Raw genomic sequence first — 21,766 nt, 5'->3', positions numbered from 1 at the left:
CTTTATGTGGTTTTTAATCTTTTATTTTCTTTACAGGACAGAATACAGGCTCTTTTCAACCATACATTAACAATTACATAATGTGAGTCAGTTTGGAGGATGGAGTTGGAATGTAACAGCAAGGAGCAGTCTCTCTGCTCACCTCATGGTGGCACCAGTGCAGAAGTGACCAAATGACCTGTCCGAACACCTTACAGCACACTTAAAACAACAAATATAAGACAAATACAAGAAATACTCAGTGCAAAATGGCTGCTGCAGTATAGAACTCAACCCAACACAAGATCACTTTTTATGCATCCAACTTCAACCCCTTCTAGTGAATGTGTACAGCTACAATTAGAGGCTTCAATATAATGTTGATGACAATTGGCCTATGATGATGCACTGTGTAAAATATTATCTTTCTATACAAAATATTTTCTACTTTGGTGCTTTAATTAGTGTCAGATTTTCCAAACTTCTTACAAACTTATCCAAGTGAACTGAAGTGTAACTGGCTCTTTATATTTGCAAACTCCCTTTATCAACAGTTAAAACAATATAATTACTGACACTGATCTAATTAAACAGGAGCTTAGTTGAGAGTCGCTTTGTAGAGTTCAAATGTAAAGCTTAGGGACTTCAGTGTACACTTGCCTGTTGATCAGCAGTTAAAGAGTCCTGTAGGTTATTGAATTTGAAAGACTAGTTACAGCAGAGGTTAATCAATGGGTAAATGAACACAAAGCATTAAAACCCCTCTGCGACTCAAGAAATGGATACTAGTATTGGATTAAAAGCTATGGCACTGGGCCGTTGTGCAAACTTAACATTCGCTCTAATATTAAATTAACATGTAAATGTGTCAATCAATAAAACTTTTATTGAGGCTCAGCAGCAGTGAGAGCTTCAGCAGCAGAGAAGCTACACGGGGCAAAGTGTTGAGATTCACCCTCTGCAAGATGCATCCCCACAACAAAGTAATCAACATTAAAATATATAGAATTTTTAAAAGTTTAAAGTCCATACCACTTTTTACTGTTATCACTATCTTTGTGCCAGATACACACCAGCCAAGTAAAAGTTGCAACCTTCATCGAATCAAAAATCATTACAGAAAATTCTGTTTGGCTGCAACTGCACATTTATGATCAATAAACACTGACGCAAATAAAATCCAAGTGGGATTTCTCCATTTCAATTACAGCCTAGAATGAGATATTAAATATCTATATGTGGTTAAATTCTTAGCTGGATTGCTAAGACAACTCTCCCTTTTGCTCCTTGTGTAATCCCTCCATTCCATATCCCAACTTTCACAGATACAAGTTTTGAGCACCAGTTTACACTTGCTGACTGGCACTGCACTGAGCAGCATACATGTTCAGTCATTCCTCCTACTGACATGTGGTCCTGCATAGTGTTCCCAGAAACATTTGCATGACTTAATGGAATGACTAAAGTTATAGTTAAACTACCGGATACACATTTAGGAAAAAAAAAAGCTACAATGATATGGGGATAAACTTACAGCTCCCTTGTATACACCTGACTTAATGAATATCAGGAAATGTACACATTTAGTTAATTACTGAGGGAACCCATCACCACATCTGCAGTAACAACAGTTCCCCTCGGTTTAGTGCATACGGAAAAAACTATGTTCCGAGCCAGTGTCTGATCTCCAGCAGCAGGCAGATATGTGAGCATCTCTGTCAGGTGTAGCCAACGAGGGAAACTCAGAGCTGACTCCTGTACTCTGTGGACCTGAGAACTAGCCTTCAGGAAAGGAAGGAGTGGAGAGATTTGTGAAACAGATTCACTAATACCATGACAGGAGGAGGGCCACTGGAGAGAAACAAACTTATATCTGAAGAGTCCCTCCCAGTCTTGGGTTTGTCTGCGTACAGAAAGTCTGTTTTATCTGTATTTGCCTGCTGGTATTCCAACAGCAGTGGGCTCCTAGGACTCGGACTCAATTCGGTGAGCTGACAAGACAAAAAGAAAAAATATACAATTTGAATATGTGGGCAAGCGCAGACTGCAAGCCTCAGTAAAGCTGTAATTAGTGTGCAGCTCCATGAGTCTTTGGTAAAGTGGCTGCATACTAACATTGCTTGGGTATCCGTAATGGCTCAGTGTCTGCAGAGATGACTTGATGCATCACACCTCTGAACTGATAAAGTAATTTTAGGCTCTTGTCCTCTCCTACGCAGGGGTCGTAGAAGCCCGGCAAACCTGCCTGCACATACAGAAACCAGTAATATGAATTCTGCACATGTAGATTTACAAATACTCAAAAACCCACAGCCATTTGATCAGCCTTACCTTAGAGGCCTCGGTGAGGATGAGCTTGGAGTCTTTGACCAGGCACTGCAGTGGCACAGTCACATCAATCACCTTGGCTTTCTCCTTCTTTTGGCTGGTGTCTGACACAAACTTTCCATACCAGGCATTCAGGATGATCAGGCCTGCATAGTCAGATATATGTTCAGTATTTGTGTCTTTATACAACTATAGTTCTGTGAGTGAGTGTGTGTATACATTTATATACATACAGTGTAACTAAAACAAGCCCATACCATGATAGTACCACAACCATGTTCCACAGATGTTAAATAATTCTTATGCACCCCCCCCCCCCCCATTTTTTAACAAAATGCAGACTCAAAGTTTCTTTTTTTTTTTTTTTAAGGCAGCTGTGACTTTTTCCTGTACAGCTCTGCTATGCACATGCATACTATTTAGTGTTTTTCTCTCGGATAGGTTTATGAAGATCAGTATCAACCTTTAGTTACTTAGAAGCATGTTTCCCTTTGAGACACTGCAGGATATTACACATTTTGCTCTTAGAGTGATCCTTATTGGTTCAAAACACAAAATAGGCTGTATTGTTTTCAATTTTCCCATTTTCAGCAGAGTGGCAGTCTGCTGAGCAATACCTTGTTTTGTGAGGTCCTCAATAATCTCTTGTGTTTGTGCCATGACACACTGCCTATTGATTAAACTAATTTCACCATCAAACTATCTGTTAATCACAAAGATGTGTTATATTGCATCAGTGTCCTGAAAACATAAAGAGCCAGTGTATTTTCAGATCTTTGATAGCATCTTACTATGTTCCATTTAATGATTTTCATTCTGGTATATATACTTTTAGGACTTATAAAAATATATTTTAGGTCAAACTCAGACACCAGTTTTCACCGACTTTACCAACTTTCAGGCAATGCTATGGATGTGAAATGTGATCCTAAGTTTAAGAAGACAGACAGCAACCTAAACACAAATATTTCACAGAATAGAGAAGATATTTACTTTGTGGTCATAAAGTCTTGTTGCATGGCTATGTTGATACTTTAAGTATCTGAGGGTGCTGTGATCCAGAGATGAACACAACTTTAAATAATCATTAAAATGAACATAATGTGAAATCAATCAGGATGCTAAAGTTATATTTTTGATTTAAGTCAATGGGCAATGACATTTAACCGAAAGGGATTCTATACCACTATCATGACTTGCTTCAAAGCAGAGGATATATAGTAATGCAGAGTTGACAGCGAGGAAGACACGTAAATTATGCATTTGGATTTTTAGTTTTGACTGACTACGAACTGAAAAAGCTTCAGTTTCTCCTCTATATGTGTGTGTGTATGTGTGTTCTCACCCATTTTGGATTCTTCTGCTTCTATGATTCTCCTCACAGACTCCTGCATCAGCAAAACCTGCAGAAGAGCCAAGGGAGACAGGAAAAGAAGGAGGGGGTGGAGGAGAGCAGAAAATTATGGGACTGTTGAGATTCGGTCATGAGTTTATAATGTGTAAAGCTGAACTTATAGACAATGACCAATTATGCCTCACACACAATGGATAAGTGCGTTTCTGCATGCGAGTACTCACAGCAGACTCTGCCTCCTGCTTCTTTTTGGCGATGTCTGTGGCAGAGCTCTTCCTCTGCAGCTCCAGCTCTCTGAGAGTCACAGAGACAAACAAAGCAAACATCAGCAACCGCCCACTAGGATTCACTGTGGAGGCCCTCTCTGATGAGAGCTAAGTGTGAAAATGATGCTTCAACATCCATATCAGAAATGTTTTTTTTTTTTCAAATCAGAGCTCTGGGGTTGCTTTTATTCAACTGACAGGGGTCTATGATCTAACATTCAGTCAGTGTGCTGAGATAACGTAAATAAAAACAATAAATATAGCGATTTTCATTATTCTGGTAAGAAAAAAAATCTCTTAAAATAATGTTTGAACAGTAATAGAGTTTTATCATGGCTGGAAATAAGCCTGAAGCAGAAACTTTCTAGACCAAAGTGTGATGTTGACTGAGGTAGAGGACTTGAACTCACTGCTCTTTCTGAGCTTGTGTGTATGGGATGATGATTAATCTGTGGACGACCATGTAGACCAGCAGAGGCCCCGCAGTGGCATAGAAGACAGCACTGGGCAGCAGCTGATCTGTCAGGTGGACTGGAAACAGGTATGTTTGACTGGAACGCGCCAACCTGCACAGTAACACCAGAACACATTTAAACACATTTATTAGACAACCACATGGCGACACACAGAAGAGTGAGGTCATGTCTTGGGGTGGCCCGTACTTGATCTTGAGTGTGACTCCCTGCGGGACACCGATGCTGACAGTGGCTGACAGAATACTGTGTCGGCTGATCTTCCTCTCTGCTCCATATTCTACCACAGTGCCAAACCAGCCAGTTCTGAAAAGCAAGGAACAGTAAACTGAACAGAGACCAGCAGAGAAATCAAACTAGGAGAAGCTGCTTAAGAACAAGACCAAAGTAGCTTACAGGACCAGTCTTGGTGGTCAAGATGGTGAAATAAATTATTTAATTTCACATAATTTCTTTGACTATTTAATAGCTTGGAGGTATTTCTTGAGTCACATCAAAATATGTAGCCACAAACCGATATATGGCAATACATAGGCTTATATGTGTCTTACCAACAAGAACATTTAAGGGCATCGTAGTGGAAGAAGCTGTATACAACAATGTAAAACAAGAAATTAAGCTAGCTGTGTATACAAGTGGTTTTCACGTGTTCAAGTTTTTTTTTTCCTTCTACATGGTCATGTACCCCCCCCAGAAATAATCTCATGACCTTCTGGGAGGGGTCCTGCCTCCCTCTCAGTGGCTTAGGGGCCTCTACATGTTATCATATCTGTGGTCATACCAGAGGATCCCAAAAATTGAACAAAGTCCACCATTAGATGCAAAAGTAGTATCCACCTCTGAGTGCAGGATGAGAAATCCCTTGTTCAAAAATTGTACAAAAGAAATGACTAAAACCCTATTTAGAATACCTGCAACTTATTTGTCAGTACTGGTCCAGATATTAGAGCATTGGTAACACAGTGCTAAACAAAACATGTTAACATCCAATTTGGTTTTAAGGGGACTTACAGATATGCTGACATACTTTCATGAACTAATTAATTATTGATGTAATTTTTTCCAAAAACATAAACATACTTGACAGAGCCCTTCACTTTGGTCTGATCTTCATCTTGGAACTTGTACTGGTAGCTCATCATCAGGTAGGAATGAGGCACACCGAGCTGAAAGAGGGACGAAACAGAGCAGAGGATGAAAAAGCAAAAAAAGTGACAAAATAACACAAATGGTGACTTCATGTGATCGCTGTTCCAACTGCGTATGTTCACGTGTACCTGCAGAGCTAGAGTAAAGTGGCTGGTCTTTGTGTCTCGGACCAGGCTGGTAGTCATTGCGCTGTTGGGCCCCCAGCGCCACTGTAGGTAGCCCATAGTGTTCTGATCCAGGTGTCGTGCAGTCATCAGAGAACAGCTGGGTCTCAAACCTCGTGGAGAGAACTGCAAACCACACTGGGCTGTAAGGAAACTGGACAGAACAGAGTTGTCAGAGGAGGGATACTGCAGTTCATATGTCACCACAGTACTTTGATATTTCAGAACTAAAAAGCTGGGCCTTACCATCGTGGAGTAATATTGCGAAACACCTTTAATCCAATGAGAGGTCCCAGTATGTCTCCCGCACCAAACTCCACCTGCAGAGGTGAATGCCGGCACAAATAACCAGATGGAAATAAAAGTTGAAGGCTAACATTGAATGAAGCCAAAAAAACAGGCATCATCTACACTTTCATTGTTTAGAATATAGTGAAAGGACTGAAAGTTCCTCCTGCTTACACACACATAAAAAAGGCGCCTCATGGTGTGGATGAGTGTGTGTATATGTGCGTACCTCGCCCCAGCCCTTGGCTGATGTAACCCTGCGTACAGTCATGTTAATGTTGCCCCCTCCACTCCCATTATGAGTGGAAAGCGAACCAGACAGCATTGCAGTGTCAGTGTTTGTTAGAGGAGCCTGAAAAAAAACAGGAGAGCATTATCCTGGTCCAGGTCAACACAAGGATGGACAGTGAATACTAAGAGTGTGTTTTGTTGCACCTCTATAGACTGGGAAATATGCATCTTGTTGATTTCTATGTGAGGAAAGCCTCCTCCTGGCATCTCTTCAAAGTCTTCATCATAGCGGTCAAACAGGTCTGTTGCATCCACTCCGACGCTAATGGTGCCCTGAATAATGATGAGAGAAAATGGCATTGATGGGATTAAAAGAAAAAGTATAAAAGTGAGGGTGATAAAATTAAATGTGAGGGTAAACCATATATAGTCAAAAGTTAGTTGTTGCAAGAAGTATTTAATAATATTTTAATATAATCTGTGAAAAAGTAATGAAGCTGAGAAAAGAATGAAACAAGTAACTGAATAAACCTTAGGGTTTGTTCTTTGCTGCAGTCTCCTCTCTTCCCTTTCCCTCTGTAGCCTTTCATACTCCTCTCGAATTTCTGCTGGCGTCCTCTTCCTCTCCACCACCTACACAATGTAGTCACCAACGTAAAGTATTGGTGATGTAAATATACAATGAAAGAGCAAATCCACTCTAATGTAATACTGTTGAAAACATACTTCCCAGCCTTCTACTTCCAGCCCTTTCTTCCCAAAGAGGTCATAGATGGCTCTAGAATGAGCATCACTCAGCACTGAGGGATGAAGACAAAAATGACTGTTTATGTAGATGTTGTTTGGTTTAACACACTGGTTTTGAAGACACTGTTTAATAATCCTAAAACTGCACTATATTAGGATTACCTCGTACTGCCTGATTAAGGTTTTAAGCTTAAAACTAATTGTCACATGAAGATGAGAACAAATTTGCTATGGCTGTTGGCTATGCCCATAAAAAATTTTCATTATTGCCAATTCCCAGTACTTGCCTTCATAGGCCTGGTGAACCTGGTTGAAAAGTTGTTCAGCTTGTCTTTTCAGCTCGGGGTCTCGATGTTTGTCAGGATGGTAGAGCATGCATAGTCTCCGATATGATGCCTTCAGCTCCTCCAAAGTAGCCTGCAACAAGATGGGATGACAGCTGTCTGAGTTCTTGAAATTACACATATTTGTTGAAACAGGGTAAATCCCTTATTCTACTATTGGAGAAAATCTTCAAAAAATATGAAAATCAAAGAGGCTGGACCCAATAATTTTGTTACATTTAGCTTTAAAAATAACACAAGTGAATCTGTTCCATTGATTTTCACGGATGAGCAATTGATTACTCAGCTAATTAGTTCAGTTGTATTTGAAAGCTGATATAATAAAACTATTACTACTCAAATTGACATTAATTTTAAAATCAGACGTACAAGGCACTTTCTGTTTGGGTATGTTTCCAGTCTTAATCACGACCTAGTGATGAACCAGATAAAAAAAACTATATGCTGGTCAGTCACTGTGGTTTGAGAGGATGCACACGCTGCACTCAAAATATTCCTACCAATACCCTCAGATGCAAATAGAAATGTAGGTAAAGTATTGAGTCAGTCTGCTTGTGCATTTGTCTGTCTGTAGCATCAGCCGGTCTCAACCTCCTCCATGGAGGTGCTAACTGAAGAGCATTATTCAACTGGAGGTGATACACCGACTGCAGCCGACTTACTCAATGACAAACTGCCAAAAGGTCAGAGCAAAATGCCCACTATCGTTGGATGTCACCATAAAACAAAGAATAAACATACCTCTTTGCTGACGTTAAGCAGAGAATAGTAATCTTGATTATTAAACTCAAAATCTTCATCCATAGACGCCGCCATGTTTGGTTTTGGTCAAGTTCGGCCACGCCCACCTCCTCAATGTTCTAGAAGTTGATTGGTCAATGATGGTGAGCACTGTTTAAAAAACGAGGGTTTTATGTCGCCCTCTGCTGGTGGTGCTTGAGCTAAGTGTAAAAGGAAACTTGAAATTTATGCCAGGAGAAAGAGGCTGAGGAGTACAGATTTTTTTATATATATAAATTGTATGCGTATGTGACGTATGTATTTGATAATTTTGCAATTAATGTATTGCAATTCATCTTGTTGTTATGGTGGCCACAAAACACCCCAAAAACTGAGTCTCGAGACGAGAGTTAGTTCTTTTTATATTAATTAGTTGAGGTGGCTGTCACGTTTCACTTATTTCAGTCTGACTTGGTGTGTATAATAAAATTATAAAGTATCTCTTTTGCATCATCAGCCGTTCAGTTTAGCCCTCTCCAGTAATTTGCTCTCAAGGCTAAAAATGATCCATTTGGTTGCTCAGGGGCTCACACGAACCGTTGCCCCTAGTGAGCCTTGTTTTGCCAACTTTGCAGTCATTCTGTGCAATAGTATATTTTTGTGTAAATACTTCAACATTTTTATTTTCTTACAACCAAATCACTGCAATTTGCAGAAGAGGATGCATTACTATTGGTTAAATAATGAATTAAGGACATGGAGATTTTAAGAATAATATATCTTAGAATAGGGAAAGGGTTGCACAGTGCATCGACTTCATCAGAGATCTTATAATATAGGTCAGAAATACCGTGGACATGAGGATCCAAGTACAGGCTTAAGACATGGGAGGCAGACCGATGCAGTTAAAAGCTCTAATAACAAAAACTAAACTTACAAAAACAATAGACTATGGTGGCAAGAACTGTGACATGGCATGGACTACGTCTAACAAACAATAAGCAGTGCACTGGCAAGTAAGAGCTCAAACTAATCAACTATAGGCACAGGTGAGATGAATGAACTAATCAACCCGGGTGAACTAATGAGCAGGAAACAAAGCAGACTAACAAAACCCTACAAGAACATAACAAAAACCAAACACATGAAACAGGAACATAAACCGTGAATCATGACAGCTTTATGTTTTGGGGACTCTTGACCAGCGGCAATTATTTTGCAGGGGTTTTGACTTAAAAATATTGGAGCATGTTGGGTTAAAGTCCCTAACAGTACAATTTTTAAAAGAGAGTCCTTTTGAACTGCAATAAAATTAAAGTAGTCGCATGTCCTAGTAATAGTAAACTACTGCCAATTTGCAACAAAGTGCTGTCAGGGTACTTTAAAGAGGACGCAGACAAATTAAATATCCAATTTATTCCAGTTCAGTTCAGTCCATTGCAGAATTTAGGGAATGCCAAATGGCAAAATGTTGTCTCGCTACGAAACAGTTTAGCGACAGAATTCACAATAACAAATGATAAAACTAGAAAGATTATATATATATGTGTGTGTGTGTGTGTGTGTGTGTGTGTGTGTGTGTGTGTGTGTGTGTGTGTGTGTGTGTGTGTGTGTGTGTGTGTCAAATAGTTTTTGACTTTAAACAAATACGTGTGTTCAGAAAAAACGAAAACAGTTTAGGACTACAACTTCACATCTCGCTGACATAGAAAAAGCACTTCACATTCACCGGAACTAGATTCCCATTTGACAGGCCATGTTACTCTGTGACGATCATCATGCTTGAATTCTGCCTATGTCTTGTAACCTTGTGTGCATCTGCTCTTCGACACCACGCAAAGCAGACGTAGACTGGAAGGAAGCGTTCAAAACCGCAGTTTGCTGTGTCTACGATTGTCTCTCTCCAAAGGCTTTGCTGCAAAGGCGATATTCTACCCCGAGGCATAGAGTGACAGTGTGGGCTGAAAACGGGAACATAATGGTCGCAGTTAAGCCCCACTGTTAAGAAGGGATAACCAAGTATAGAACGGTTAAATAAGAAATAGCCTTTCAGTAAAGATATTGTGATTTGCTCCCCATAATCTTAACTTTCTGCGGGGATATTATGGCAGTAATATAACGATTTCATTCCAGAGCCTAAATAAGAGAACATTGAGGGCATGTTTTTCATTTCCTCCTATAAGTTGTTCTTTGACCTATTATCACTTCAATTTAATAACACGGCTCAAAGAAGGCAGGTAGTGAGTGAGCACAGCCTGTGTAGGCGCGTGTGGAGCTGTCCTTTCAGTACCGCGAGCTTCAGCACTACAGCGAATGACAGCAACCACTAGCCCACGCGCATGCTTGTTTTTTTTTTTTTTGGTGTGTGTGTGTGTGTGTGTCTTTCAGCTGGCTCCTTTCATTGAAATTCAAGAGGGGGGTCATAATTTATGGCGAGACCCGACCTTACTTCGCGTTTTCTCAACAGTCCACTGAGTTTGCATATGGAGAAACGAGCGCCCGCGCGCGAGTTTGTACGCGCGTGTCATGCATTTGTGTGTAGGCCGAAGTTGTGTGCGATCGTGCGTGTGTATGTGTGAGGATGAGAAGATGATGATGAGCATGATGATGATGCTGTGGGAGGCTGTCAAGGTGTCCTCGAATACAGACGTTGTTCAGTGACGTGAGAGAGAGAGAGAGAGAGAGAGAGAGAGAGAGAGAGAGAGAGAGAGGAAGAGAGCGAGGAAGAATGCGCGTGAACTTTGAGGGGTGGGGGGTGGGGTGGGGGGGGGGGGGGGGGGGGGGGATAGAGGTGTGGCCAACGAGAAAAGGCAGAGGGGATGGAGAACTCCGTGAGTCACCATCACGGATCCCCGCTGTCAATCCTCACCTCTTCCACCAATAGCTTGGCTGATCGCAGCAGGCTCGCCCCCACCACCCATCATCCCTCCTTCTCAGCCCCGCCCACCTCCTTGAGCTGTCCTCTCTGTGCACGCGCTTGGTCCTCCCCACCACCACCCCTCCCGCCACCACTAGGTCGAGTCGAGGAGGAGGAGGAGGAGGAAGAGGAGGAGGAGGAGGGATGAGGCGCGCGGCGGAGGGGAAATGGCTGCCGAAAACAAGCCGGAAGGTAAGAAGAAATTATGGTTTTTATTTGAGGTGGCATCGTCCCGTTATTCGGGGTTCAGATGAGGCGATGAGGGGACGGAGGCATAGAGGAGGACAGAGATAACGGCAGGGCTTTCCCTCTCCTCTGGCCCGTCCCGAAAACACCGAGGCTGGTGCTGAACCAGCGACTGACTCTGAGGAGCACGGTTAACCGACAGCAAATAAATAACAGAAGGAGAGTTGTCCTGTCGGTGCGCTCTGAGCCGGGATGGGGTAGTTTTTCACCGTCCATTGCCTGCCAGCGTTTCCCCTGAGTAGCTGGTTTATGAGTTAAGCATGAAAGGGATGGGGATGAGAGAGGATGAGTGTTTCACGCTGAAGGAATTCAGATGCTCTGTGTGTGTGTGTGTGTGTGTGCGTGCGAGTGTGTGTGTGTTTATCCTGCTCCGTGTGTCTCTTTAAGCATAAAATAGACCACTGAATTGCAGATTTTTCTTCTCTGACAGACACGCAACCTCTCTGACCAGCTGTGTATTATTTTAGTCTCAATTTAATGATGGTGTTTTTGTGTTTATGTGTTGTTGTTTGTGTTCATTGGCTGTTGATGTGTGCTTATGGTTGCTAAGGCACTGAGGGTGAGAATCTGGCTGCATTTGGCTTGTGAAGGGGGTGGTGTAAATAGGTGTCAGTTTTAGGTCATGTCATGTAGGAATCTAATTTAATTTTTTATTCACTTAACTAAACTCTCGGGGTTGGCGTCATCACACACCACCACAGTTTCATTCAGACTGCTGCTCATTCATCTGGTCAGTTTGGGAATAATACCTCCAACTCAACAAAGTGATGCTTTATTTGTCAGTTCCTGTGCTACACATTTGGTCATAAACACCATCTGGTTGTTAATTTGTGTCACTTCATTTTCTTGACTCCTCAATAAACCTATAAAGGCAACAAACGTAAAATCAGACTACATGTTCAATGAGTACTTAAATGTTGCAGAAAAAAAAAAAAAAAAAAAAGCATCGGCACTGGATTGTTCTTACCTGATGGAATTTTCTCTGTTAAGTCATGTTGGAAATGACAGAGAGAGCTTTTAACATTCTCAACACTAGGGAGCAATGCTGAGCAAGATTTCTCTAAGGGGTAATTTTAGGCTAACATGAACAAGTTGTTTCATACAATTTCTGAAACATATTTCAAGTGTACAGCAGTTTAGCATGTACATACATGTACGCAAGTGAGCATGCAGAGTGTTGCCAGAGGCAATGACAAGGGGGGGTGGCATGTAAGTGTAAAGACAAGAACTGTAGATGAGACAAAAGGCCCATGGACAGTTTAGCAAGCACTCTATCACATGGATAAAAAAAACACCTTCCTTGTCTACACTGTAAAATAATAGACACAAATAGACACATCACATTTGCAGTGTGAGGGATTTTTGTCCATTGCCCGTGCGCTGTTGCAAGTAGAATGGATGTAATGCTTTACAAGCATCAGTCATGCTGAATGAAAGCCAAATGAGTCGAGGCGATGAAGCCAGGAGACAGCCATCCACTCTTTCCATTCCCTGGCAGATGTGTGTGGCGCCGAACAGCAGAGTACACCAGTGGGCATGAGAACAACATCCACCATATAGCCTGGAAGACCATCTCCCTCTGCATTGGTTGGTCTACTTTGTATCATAGCAACAGTGGTCAGGGAAACAGAGAAATGATGAGAGAGAAGAGAAACTAAAGCTGGGTACAAGTTAGTCACACACATGGAGGCAGCGTATCTACTGTGGCCAATCGATCAAGGGACACAATGGATTCAAGTTAGTGGATCAGAAAATGGATCAGCCCACATGCATATCACTTGGAGTTTGGTTTCTGGGGAGGAAGAATAAGGTGAGGGGTGTATCTGCTGAAGAAACCAAAATCTGAAGTGTTGCCTAATTTGTTTTGTTTTTGTTTTTGTTTTTGTTTTTTTGTTTGTTTGTTTTGTTTTGTTTTGTTTTGTTTTGTTTTGTATCTCCTCCCTTTTCAGGACTGAAGAAAATAAGAAATCCAGAGCGAATGGTCAGGATTGCTGTTGGTTACACAGGACACACCCCTCCCAAGAGTGATGACACCGATGCCAACAGTAAGAGACACACAAACACAATTCACACAGTTGATGTGCGCATGTGTGTGTGAGGGTGTTTAAGTGCCACACGCACATTTGTCTGTAGTGTAGGGTGACTCTGGGAGCAAGTATAAAAGCCTTCTGGCAGAGTGATGTGATGTGGGAACTGAGGTCTCCTTCTCATCTGCCCTGTAACGCACACACACATGCAAACACACACACATACACTGTCTCTGTCAGCTGAGACACCATTACAATTCAGCTCTGTCACACATCATGTTTATTCATGCATGCCAGTACAGTATTAGCGCACGCATACACACATATCCATACTGAAGGCAGAGCTTACTTTGGCTATCAGTAGTTTATTGTCATACCTAATCTGTACACTTGGCATTATGTATCTATAATCCTCAATGGGCCTTGTTAAACTGGAAGTGAGATGGAGTGTGTAATCTGGGGTTGTGTATGTGTGCGAGAGTGCAGTTGGCATGTGTGTGTTTGCTGTGGTGTGTTAGTAGGATTATAAGGGCAATGACTGCTTTGATTGACTATTGATTCCAAAGGACACGGAGCAGATGTGTGTCTGATAGGGGGACAAATTAGGGGCAAAATAAAGGTATACCAAACAAACATAGTAAAATGATGGTGGTGGGAGGGAGAGAACAAGATTGATACAAAATTGCAATTAAATATAAAGTAGAACAGAATAACAAAGAATAGATGACTTGATAGAAGCTGAAGCTTCATGAGCCTATCCCTGTCTCCTATCTGTTCTCACGTCCCAGCCGGAGGATTACTGGAGGAAAAGTTTATCAGCAGAATGATAAAATTAGCATGCACGCCCATCTCTCTACCCACCCCCCTCCACCCCCTGCTCTCCCTATTTTTCTCATCTATTCCTCCTGCACTCTTGCTCATCCCATGCCATGCCACCCTCCCCACCCCCCACGCTGCTATCTTTTCCCCCCTGCCCTGACTCTCCCTCCTGCCCTCCTTCCCATCCCTCTATCTAGCTGCTGTGCAATGAGCCTTTCTTTCTGTCACATTAATTTCATCCCGAAAAGGGGGAAAAATGTGAAAATTTCCCCTGACGCCTCCTAATATCAGTGGGGGGAGAGTTAAGAGTTGCATTTGGAGCATTTTTCTCCCTTTACTGAGGAGAGTTTTATAATTAACTGACAGCCATCTCACAAGGGCATTGGCTTGTTTCTGTGTTAAATATGGAGATGACAGTTTTATGAGGTAAAATATTCATCAGATGGAGGCGGCTCCTCTGCGTGATTACAGTCTAAATGATGGCATTTGATAGGCTACCAAAGTAATGTTTCACTTTGGTGAAATATTTTCACTTTTCAGCACACATACCTCTATAATGACTTAATGAGCCATCCGTTTCACATTAGCATGCAGGCTTTGTCACACTTTTGGACTTTTTTTTTTTTTTTTTTATATAAATTTGCAAGTCAGTAAGTGATCTGCGTACAGCCAGAATTTGTGGCTCACTGCTAAGGGAGCTCGATTGATGTGAGGCAGGTATTGACACTGCTGTATTATTTCAAGAGCAAATGTGAATGTGAACAGCACTACATTTCCATATTCAGATGTGTCCCAGTACGGTTCAGTTTTCTGGGTAGTCAGAACAAGAGAAGTTTTTTGCCCCATGTCACACCAGCTCCACTGAGAGTTATTTGAAACGAATGGAAAAGACAATTGCACCACTACCACAGACCTTTTATTTATTTATTTATTTATTTTATTTACTTTTTTTTTATAAACTGGGACCCAGTCTCTGTTTTTGGGATTGTTAAAAATACAAGCCACAACTCTTTGGGGCATGAAAACTCTTCAAAATTCAAGAAATCTGCAAATCTGGTCCTCCATTCCTCATCAGCAGGGATAACAAATGTGAGGACAAGTTAAGATGACAGTCGTGTCCATGAAGGTGTGCTTTCAAAGGGATTATGGTACCAAGGTCATTGGTGGAGGGAAAAAAAAGCTACTCCGGGACAAATACAGTGATGTATGCTCTTTGATTGGCAGGCTCTGTGCATGCGTATCTGTGTTGGTCTGTTTGTATGTATGAGCATACACAAGTGTGTGTGCGTGCTGGTGTTTTTGTGTGTGCCTGCGCATGTGCAACGCGCTGGTTTGATGTGGTGGTTCTGGTACATTTCAAAGGCGAGGCTCTGATGAGAATTCTTCAGAACAGCAGGGTAAGGGAGGGGGTTATAGCCAGGAGGGGTGGGGTTTAAACACTGATTGGCATTCATAGCAGAGAGGCTGGAGCGCTACTAAAAAAGAAATTAGGCTTTAACTAAGCTGCACCATTCAGCTGTTTAACTAAGCTGCTGCACAGTTCAGCTGTTTGAAATTCTGTCTTCTCAGGCCTTCTATTAATAAATGCATAATTGATTAGGGGGAGCATACGTGCCTGAACACACTTTCTACAGACACAAACACACACATGCTCAGAAACCTCCTTATGCAAGCACACACACATAAATCTCACTCCTGTCCTTCAACAGTTCATCTTTCTTTTGTTTCTGTTACCTTGTTACATCTCTGGTCCTTGACAAGTTATTACTTTCTCAATCTTTTTCCTCTTCTAAAATGTTTTTCCTTAAAAACACTGTCTCTTTTGACCCTCCCACCTGACTTATCTCTATTTTCTCTTGCTCTGTCATCAGCCCCCAGGTAGAGTATAATTCTTGTTGTCCTAGGGGAATCATGAATAGATGTCCTCTACTCAAATGATTATCAAAAACCTTTTAATGCTTGCTCCCTTTGACTTCTGAGCAGCACACCCGTTGGGCACACACTCAGACATGGACACACTCATACCAGGGGGTCTATCTTTGTGCAGTTACATTTATTTATTTATTTATTTTCTTACCTTACCTGTTCTTATTAGATCTTGTGGCGATTCACCATGCTGGGCTATGGAAGAAAAGGAACACAAAGAGTAGTTTTTACTGGTAATTCAGCACCTCTAAGCAGTTTTACTGTTATAGGAATGTCACTAGCTCTTTCCAGAACATTAATATTACTCTAGGTTGTGTTGGCAATAGTGATGGCAGTTGTCAGCACAATCAGTGCTGGACTTAAACATGGAAAAATATAGCATATTACTACACTCTTCAAGTTAAGTGATGCCAGTGAAGTAAAACATAACAGCTTTTTGCCAAGCTGTGGGTTGGCTCACTATGATTCCAAATAAAATAGTGATTTGTTGCCCTCCAGGACCGTCAGTATGTCCAGAGACATAATTTGAACCTCAAATTAAACATAACCTGCCCTCAGCTTGTGACTCTCCAACTCCTCTACAAAAATAGTTTTCTCACAGGAGCAGCTATTCTTGGATTCTCCACTCTATTACAAACTGTCTGTATAACACTGTGGGGAGAACGGTGCTTTTAAAGGGGATAAAAAATGCCCATGTGATTGGCCACTATCTTTACAAACCCAACTCCAAATGCATAGATAATGTATGCTAATGGATTCTCCTTAATCCATCTCTGTTTCTGGGTGGACACCAGGTGCACCCCCACCTGATGTGCACAAGTAAAAGCTCTGCTACTCCCTCTGGGCACTAGCTTTGGGGCAATTGTCACATATTTTTGTATGCTGGTGGGTATTACACGGCTATCAAGCAATGCCATTGAAAAGCAACTCATAGTTGGCACATTTAATTAATTAGAGGGGGGGGGGGGGGGGGGGGGGGGGGTGGACATAAGTGCTTGGATAGGAAGCTATTTTACTTCGACTTGGTTCTTGAGGGTGTTTTATCTTTTATCTGAGAACCCTTTGCCGTTCTCTCATCAGTCAACTGAGAAAGCCTGGGTTCAAGAGACAGAAAAGAAAACTGCTTTCTACCCAAGCACTTGGGTTTACTATTACCTGGATGACATATCTACCTAGACAATTAAGAGTGACAACCCCTAAGAGCCATTCAAACTGTCAGTCCTGACATCTCCTTTTGCTGTTATGCAAAAGTATTCTCAGCTGTATTTCTGACTAAATATAAACATCCCAAGAGTACAAGATGGACCAAAATAATTAAAGCGTTTTATTTCATGTGGCTAAATAAATCTTTTATACAACAAATTTAATTTACTTGCTTATGGTCAAATTAAGCCATTAGGAATGCTAATGTAATTGAAGTTTGTTGGGATTTTTTTCAGCCATCTCCAGGAAAGTTCATATTTTCTGTTCAGTGTTTTTGTGTCTTATTTGAAATGTCTGTCCTCTTCTTGCTTAATCTTAATTTCCTCCCTCACCTCTCTTTCTACTCCAGATGAGCCAGGCCAGTTAAAAATCTACCTTCCTAAGAAGCTGCTGGAGTGTCTACCCAAATGTTCCTCTCTGCCCAAGGAGCGCCATCGCTGGAACACCAACGAGGTGAGAGAGAGATAGAGACACACTTAAGAGGGGAATATCCGTAACAGTGAGATGAGCTGCATTTCTTCTTTTTCTTTTTCTATTGCGGGTGAGTCATCTCTAAATAATGTCACATTTAGAGATGAAGAGGAGGTAAACAAACACAACAGGCTTTTCAGTGTGGGTCTTAAAACTGTGACACTTGGAAATGAAGGGAAAAAAATCAGTAAGCAAAATTCAAGCTCAAAAATCCCCATATATTAGACAAAAAAAAAAAAAAAAAAAAAAGAAAGAAAGCTCTGGGTTTAGTCATGCAGTCACAGGCTTTGGGGTCTCATTCAATCACAGTTAGAGAAATTAGTCCGGTAATTAAAATTTTCCTTTGCTGGGTGTAACTGTTTTAAAAAAAAAAGAAAAACAGTGACAACAAAAAAGTTCATGTTTGGTAAATGGTCTGTACTTATATAGCGCTTTACATATACGTCACATTCACCCATTCACACACACATACTGATGGCAGAAGCTGCCAGGCAAGGCACTCAACCACAACCCATCAGGAGCAATTAGGGGTTTGGTGTCTTTCTCAGGGACACCTTGACATGAGTTCTCCGAGCCGGGATAGAACCGGCAACCCTTGGGTTACAAGACAACCACTCTACCCACTGAGCCATGCTGCCCCTTTTGGCCAAATATGGCTTCCTCCAGCTGGGACATGGCACTGTGTTGGTTTTTTAAGGAACTTGAAGTGATGACTAAGGCCAGACCTTTAAATCCATCAACTCCATCAAGCTAACTGATTACTTTGACACGAAAGAGCAGTTAGTTTTTTTTTTTTTTTTTTTTTTTGTGCGGGGTTGACAAACACACAATCCAGTGAGTACATTAGAAGAAAACATGTTGAGCCAATTTACGGTATGGCTTCCACTACTACTGTTGTCAAGCTGTTGTATACTGTTTGAAGCTGTAAAATGTGACAGGGCTGTTTAAATGCACAGTGTTTGCTAATTTCTGGCACTCCTGATGCATGGCTAATTAACATCAAATGGAGGGACATGTAAAACTTTCTTTGTTTTACAACACTCCTAAAACTCTGTCCAAACAGGTATGTTGGCATGGCTATGTATCTGTGTCAGCCTAAAATGATGATAAATCCAGGAGGATGGGTTCGGGGAAATCAAAAGCCCTCTGCCAGGAAATCGATTAGAGTGAAAGCGATGTCAGAATGAAGCTGGAAACAGATTGCAGCAAGTTGACAATTTCGTTTGATATTGTGGCAAAAAAGATTGTTAAGTGGATCGAACATTGTTGCTATGCAACCATAGAAAGCTGTCAAATTTCTTGTACCTTTTTGATTCCTAATTGTTTTTGTCTGCTTTATTTTATACTCAGAAAAGATAGTTCTGTTGGAGTGTGTAAAGTGATCCCAGGACACAGGATATTTAGGAAAAAGTCAGGATTATGCATCAGGAATAAAAGCTGTGACCCAGATAATTTATGAATATAGAATAAGGAAAGTATGAGTATCTTTAGGCTTTTTAAAGTTTCTTCATACAAATTGTATAACTTGATTTTTACATGCACATAGCTACCATTCATTAATATTAGGAGACAGCCCTCTCCTGGGGCAAGGTTAGCATCATATTTGCAGCATGAACAGATTACTGAAGTTTTGCTCCTAAGCATATAGTCAAACATAAAATGGGGCCAAGTAAGCTTGAGACAACTCTTTATTTTTGACTAAAGATAACCCAGAGCTAAACTTCTGGAGTGTTAAAAGCTTTTCAGACACATGTTCTAGACTTAAGCTGTTAGCTTTGGAAAATGTTTGATGGGTGGAAATGGATGCAGGCATTTATCATCAATAGCCTCTTGTTTATGCATGGCACAGCTCTCCACTGGTGGTTTGCTCCATCCATTGTGATGTGGTTGGCATCTGCTGAGACATTTTCTCCATGTGCAGGCTGTGCACTCCATTACGGATGTGTGTTTGTGTGTTTGTGTTATTGATTACAAGATCCAGCATTATTATGCAATACAAAGCTGATTTGGCCTGTGGTTTTTCTCTCAGGAAAGTCATTAAATTTTTCATGCAATCCATCTCAATGAAGGTCATACTGGGAGTTAAGCATGGTTCTTTCTGAATAGTGTGTTCACATGAATAAGCAGTGTGTGTGTGTGTGATTCAGAACAACGTAACCACAGTTGGTTAGGGACCTCCACACATCAGCTTAACCAAGAGCAATTGCACACAAGGCTCAAGGAAAAGACCAGAGCACCTGGTTGCTGTCTATTTTCCAATCCTCATTCCCTGCCACTCTCTACTGGTCTCTTCAATGTCTTTAGCAACCTACCATGTATTCCTCTCTGTGTCTCTCTATGTTTACACCCCCATCACATACCCACATTCACCACACACTCCTCTACGTTGCTTTCTCTGATGAGGAGGTACAGACTCAGTTCAGGGGGAGGTTAGGTGTCCCTCAGCGGATTCCTTCAAAGCTCCTCTTCCAACCAGGCATAAAGTTTTCTGCATACTTAAACACTCCATTGTGTCTACCGCTTCTGTTTTTTGGTACTTTCTTCATGTGAGACATGCGTATGAATATTGCACGTGTGACGTTTGTATGTATATCTTGCCTATGCATTTGAGTGTGTCTTTGGGATATGCAGAACTCTATATTAATGCATTAAATTCTTTTGTACTTGTAACAAATAACTTTTTCCTTGAATCTGTTCATTTTAAATGGTCTGCATTGCAAGTATAGTAAGAAATACTCTCATTTACATCAGAAGCGTATATAAAAACAATTTTATCATAAATTTTCAGAACATCTCTACAGATTTTTATTTGTACATCCACTAAACAATGTAGTGCAGGAAATTTTTAAATGTGGAGCATTCAGACCCAGACCAATCAGCTATCACCTGTCAAGTCAGCTGTCACATTTGAAGCTTTCAATTTATCAGGGCAGCCCAATCCTCTCAGTGTGTGTTTGTGTTTGTGTATTAGCCCAAAATGTAATACAGTTATGGTCTAGATGATGCTCATGTGTGGCGATGTGTCTTCAGCAAATAATACGCTGGGAATACCAAGTATTTAGAAACCTGCAGGTGATTGTGTGAAATACAGTTTATCTTCTAAGTATCTATAGAATTATTAGAATAATATATATTGTTTTGTACTCCTTATTAATTGTAAATTTTAAAATTATTCTTAGTTTTTGTGGGCATATGTGCAGATAAGAAAAAGGGGGTGTGAGAGTTTATGTGATTAACATTCTGTGTTTGAATGAGAATAATGCAGATTAAGTCAGAACTCAAGCTTTACAAGTTTTCATTTGGCTTTTTTCCATGTGTGTATCTGTGCAAAGGTGTTTATGTGTGTATGTGTGCACAATTATGTATGATCTTCTGATCTCTGTTTTGTCACGCATGGCTTCCCATGAATCTTTGGTCTCTCAGAAACACTGAGCCGTGACCCCGTGCATACTTTGTCACCTTCACTGGTCCTCCTCTTTGTCCTCTTTTCTCCTTTCTTCCTTCCTTTTCCTCTCGTTCTTTCTTTCTCTCTCTCTCTCTCTCTCTCTCTCTCTCTCTCTCTCTCTCTCTCTCTCTCTCTCTCTCTCTCTCTCTCTCTCTCTCTTTTGTGTACCTACTGATGTGTGAAATTATTCTGGGATGGAGGGATGGATTCCTCCCTGAAGGGCTGAGCGGAGGCGTGAGCCTTTTGTTCAATAATAGATTGGGGATGTATGTGTATCTGTCCATGGTAATAGACATTGGGCATGTTTTAGATAACAAACCCCACTCAGGTAGATAGACTGATGGTGGAGCCCGTGCTTTCCACCCATATGGAATTACTTGCTTGGTTTTAGCAGAAACTTCAATAAGAAGACTTTCAGACTCTTTCGAATGTGAACAAAGACTTAAATATGCAGTCCTGAGATTGAAGCTGATGAAAGTATTATTATTGTTGTGGCGATCCTTTACATCCTGACTTTAAGAAGCCAGACTGAAAGCTAATATCCAACTGTGAGCCATGGAAACAGACACTGTGCTAATGTGAATATTACTGTGGTTTAGTGTGGATTTTAAAGGCTTTCAGTTTCAGAGCATCTCCTGCTATGATTGAAATGATGCAACTCTCAGATGG

General features: G+C 41.1%; 2 protein-coding genes across 2 annotated transcripts in view; one reads left to right on the top strand and one right to left on the bottom strand.

Moving 5' to 3' along the window:
* Positions 1–13: 13 nt before the first annotated feature.
* Positions 14–8,175, bottom strand: LOC121637494 (dnaJ homolog subfamily C member 11-like). Its single transcript, XM_041981689.1, has 16 exons — positions 8,065–8,175; positions 7,267–7,396; positions 6,959–7,032; positions 6,764–6,865; positions 6,437–6,565; positions 6,231–6,353; positions 5,960–6,033; positions 5,678–5,867; positions 5,481–5,566; positions 4,590–4,706; positions 4,338–4,493; positions 3,886–3,955; positions 3,653–3,710; positions 2,311–2,453; positions 2,095–2,224; positions 14–1,970 (listed from the first exon to the last, which is right to left on the bottom strand). Exons 1-16 carry the CDS (start codon positions 8,137–8,139, stop codon positions 1,945–1,947), a joined length of 1,683 nt encoding a protein of 560 aa, XP_041837623.1. The 5' UTR covers positions 8,140–8,175; the 3' UTR covers positions 14–1,944.
* Positions 8,176–11,075: 2,900 nt separating this feature from the next.
* Positions 11,076–21,766, top strand: part of LOC121636979 (calmodulin-binding transcription activator 1-like) — a 53,889-nt gene continuing 43,198 nt past the window's right edge. Inside the window, exons 1-3 of the mRNA XM_041980843.1 lie at positions 11,076–11,152; positions 13,156–13,251; positions 17,531–17,634. Of these exons, the coding sequence (XP_041836777.1) occupies positions 11,128–11,152; positions 13,156–13,251; positions 17,531–17,634 (225 nt within the window). The 5' untranslated portion in view covers positions 11,076–11,127. The remainder of the gene's footprint in view (positions 11,153–13,155; positions 13,252–17,530; positions 17,635–21,766) is intronic.

This window comes from Melanotaenia boesemani, chromosome 3 (assembly GCF_017639745.1).
Source record: "Melanotaenia boesemani isolate fMelBoe1 chromosome 3, fMelBoe1.pri, whole genome shotgun sequence".
Classification (NCBI taxonomy): domain Eukaryota; kingdom Metazoa; phylum Chordata; class Actinopteri; order Atheriniformes; family Melanotaeniidae; genus Melanotaenia; species Melanotaenia boesemani.
The sequence above is the reverse complement of the archived record's forward strand: the minus strand, read 5'-3'. Positions and strand labels throughout refer to the sequence as shown.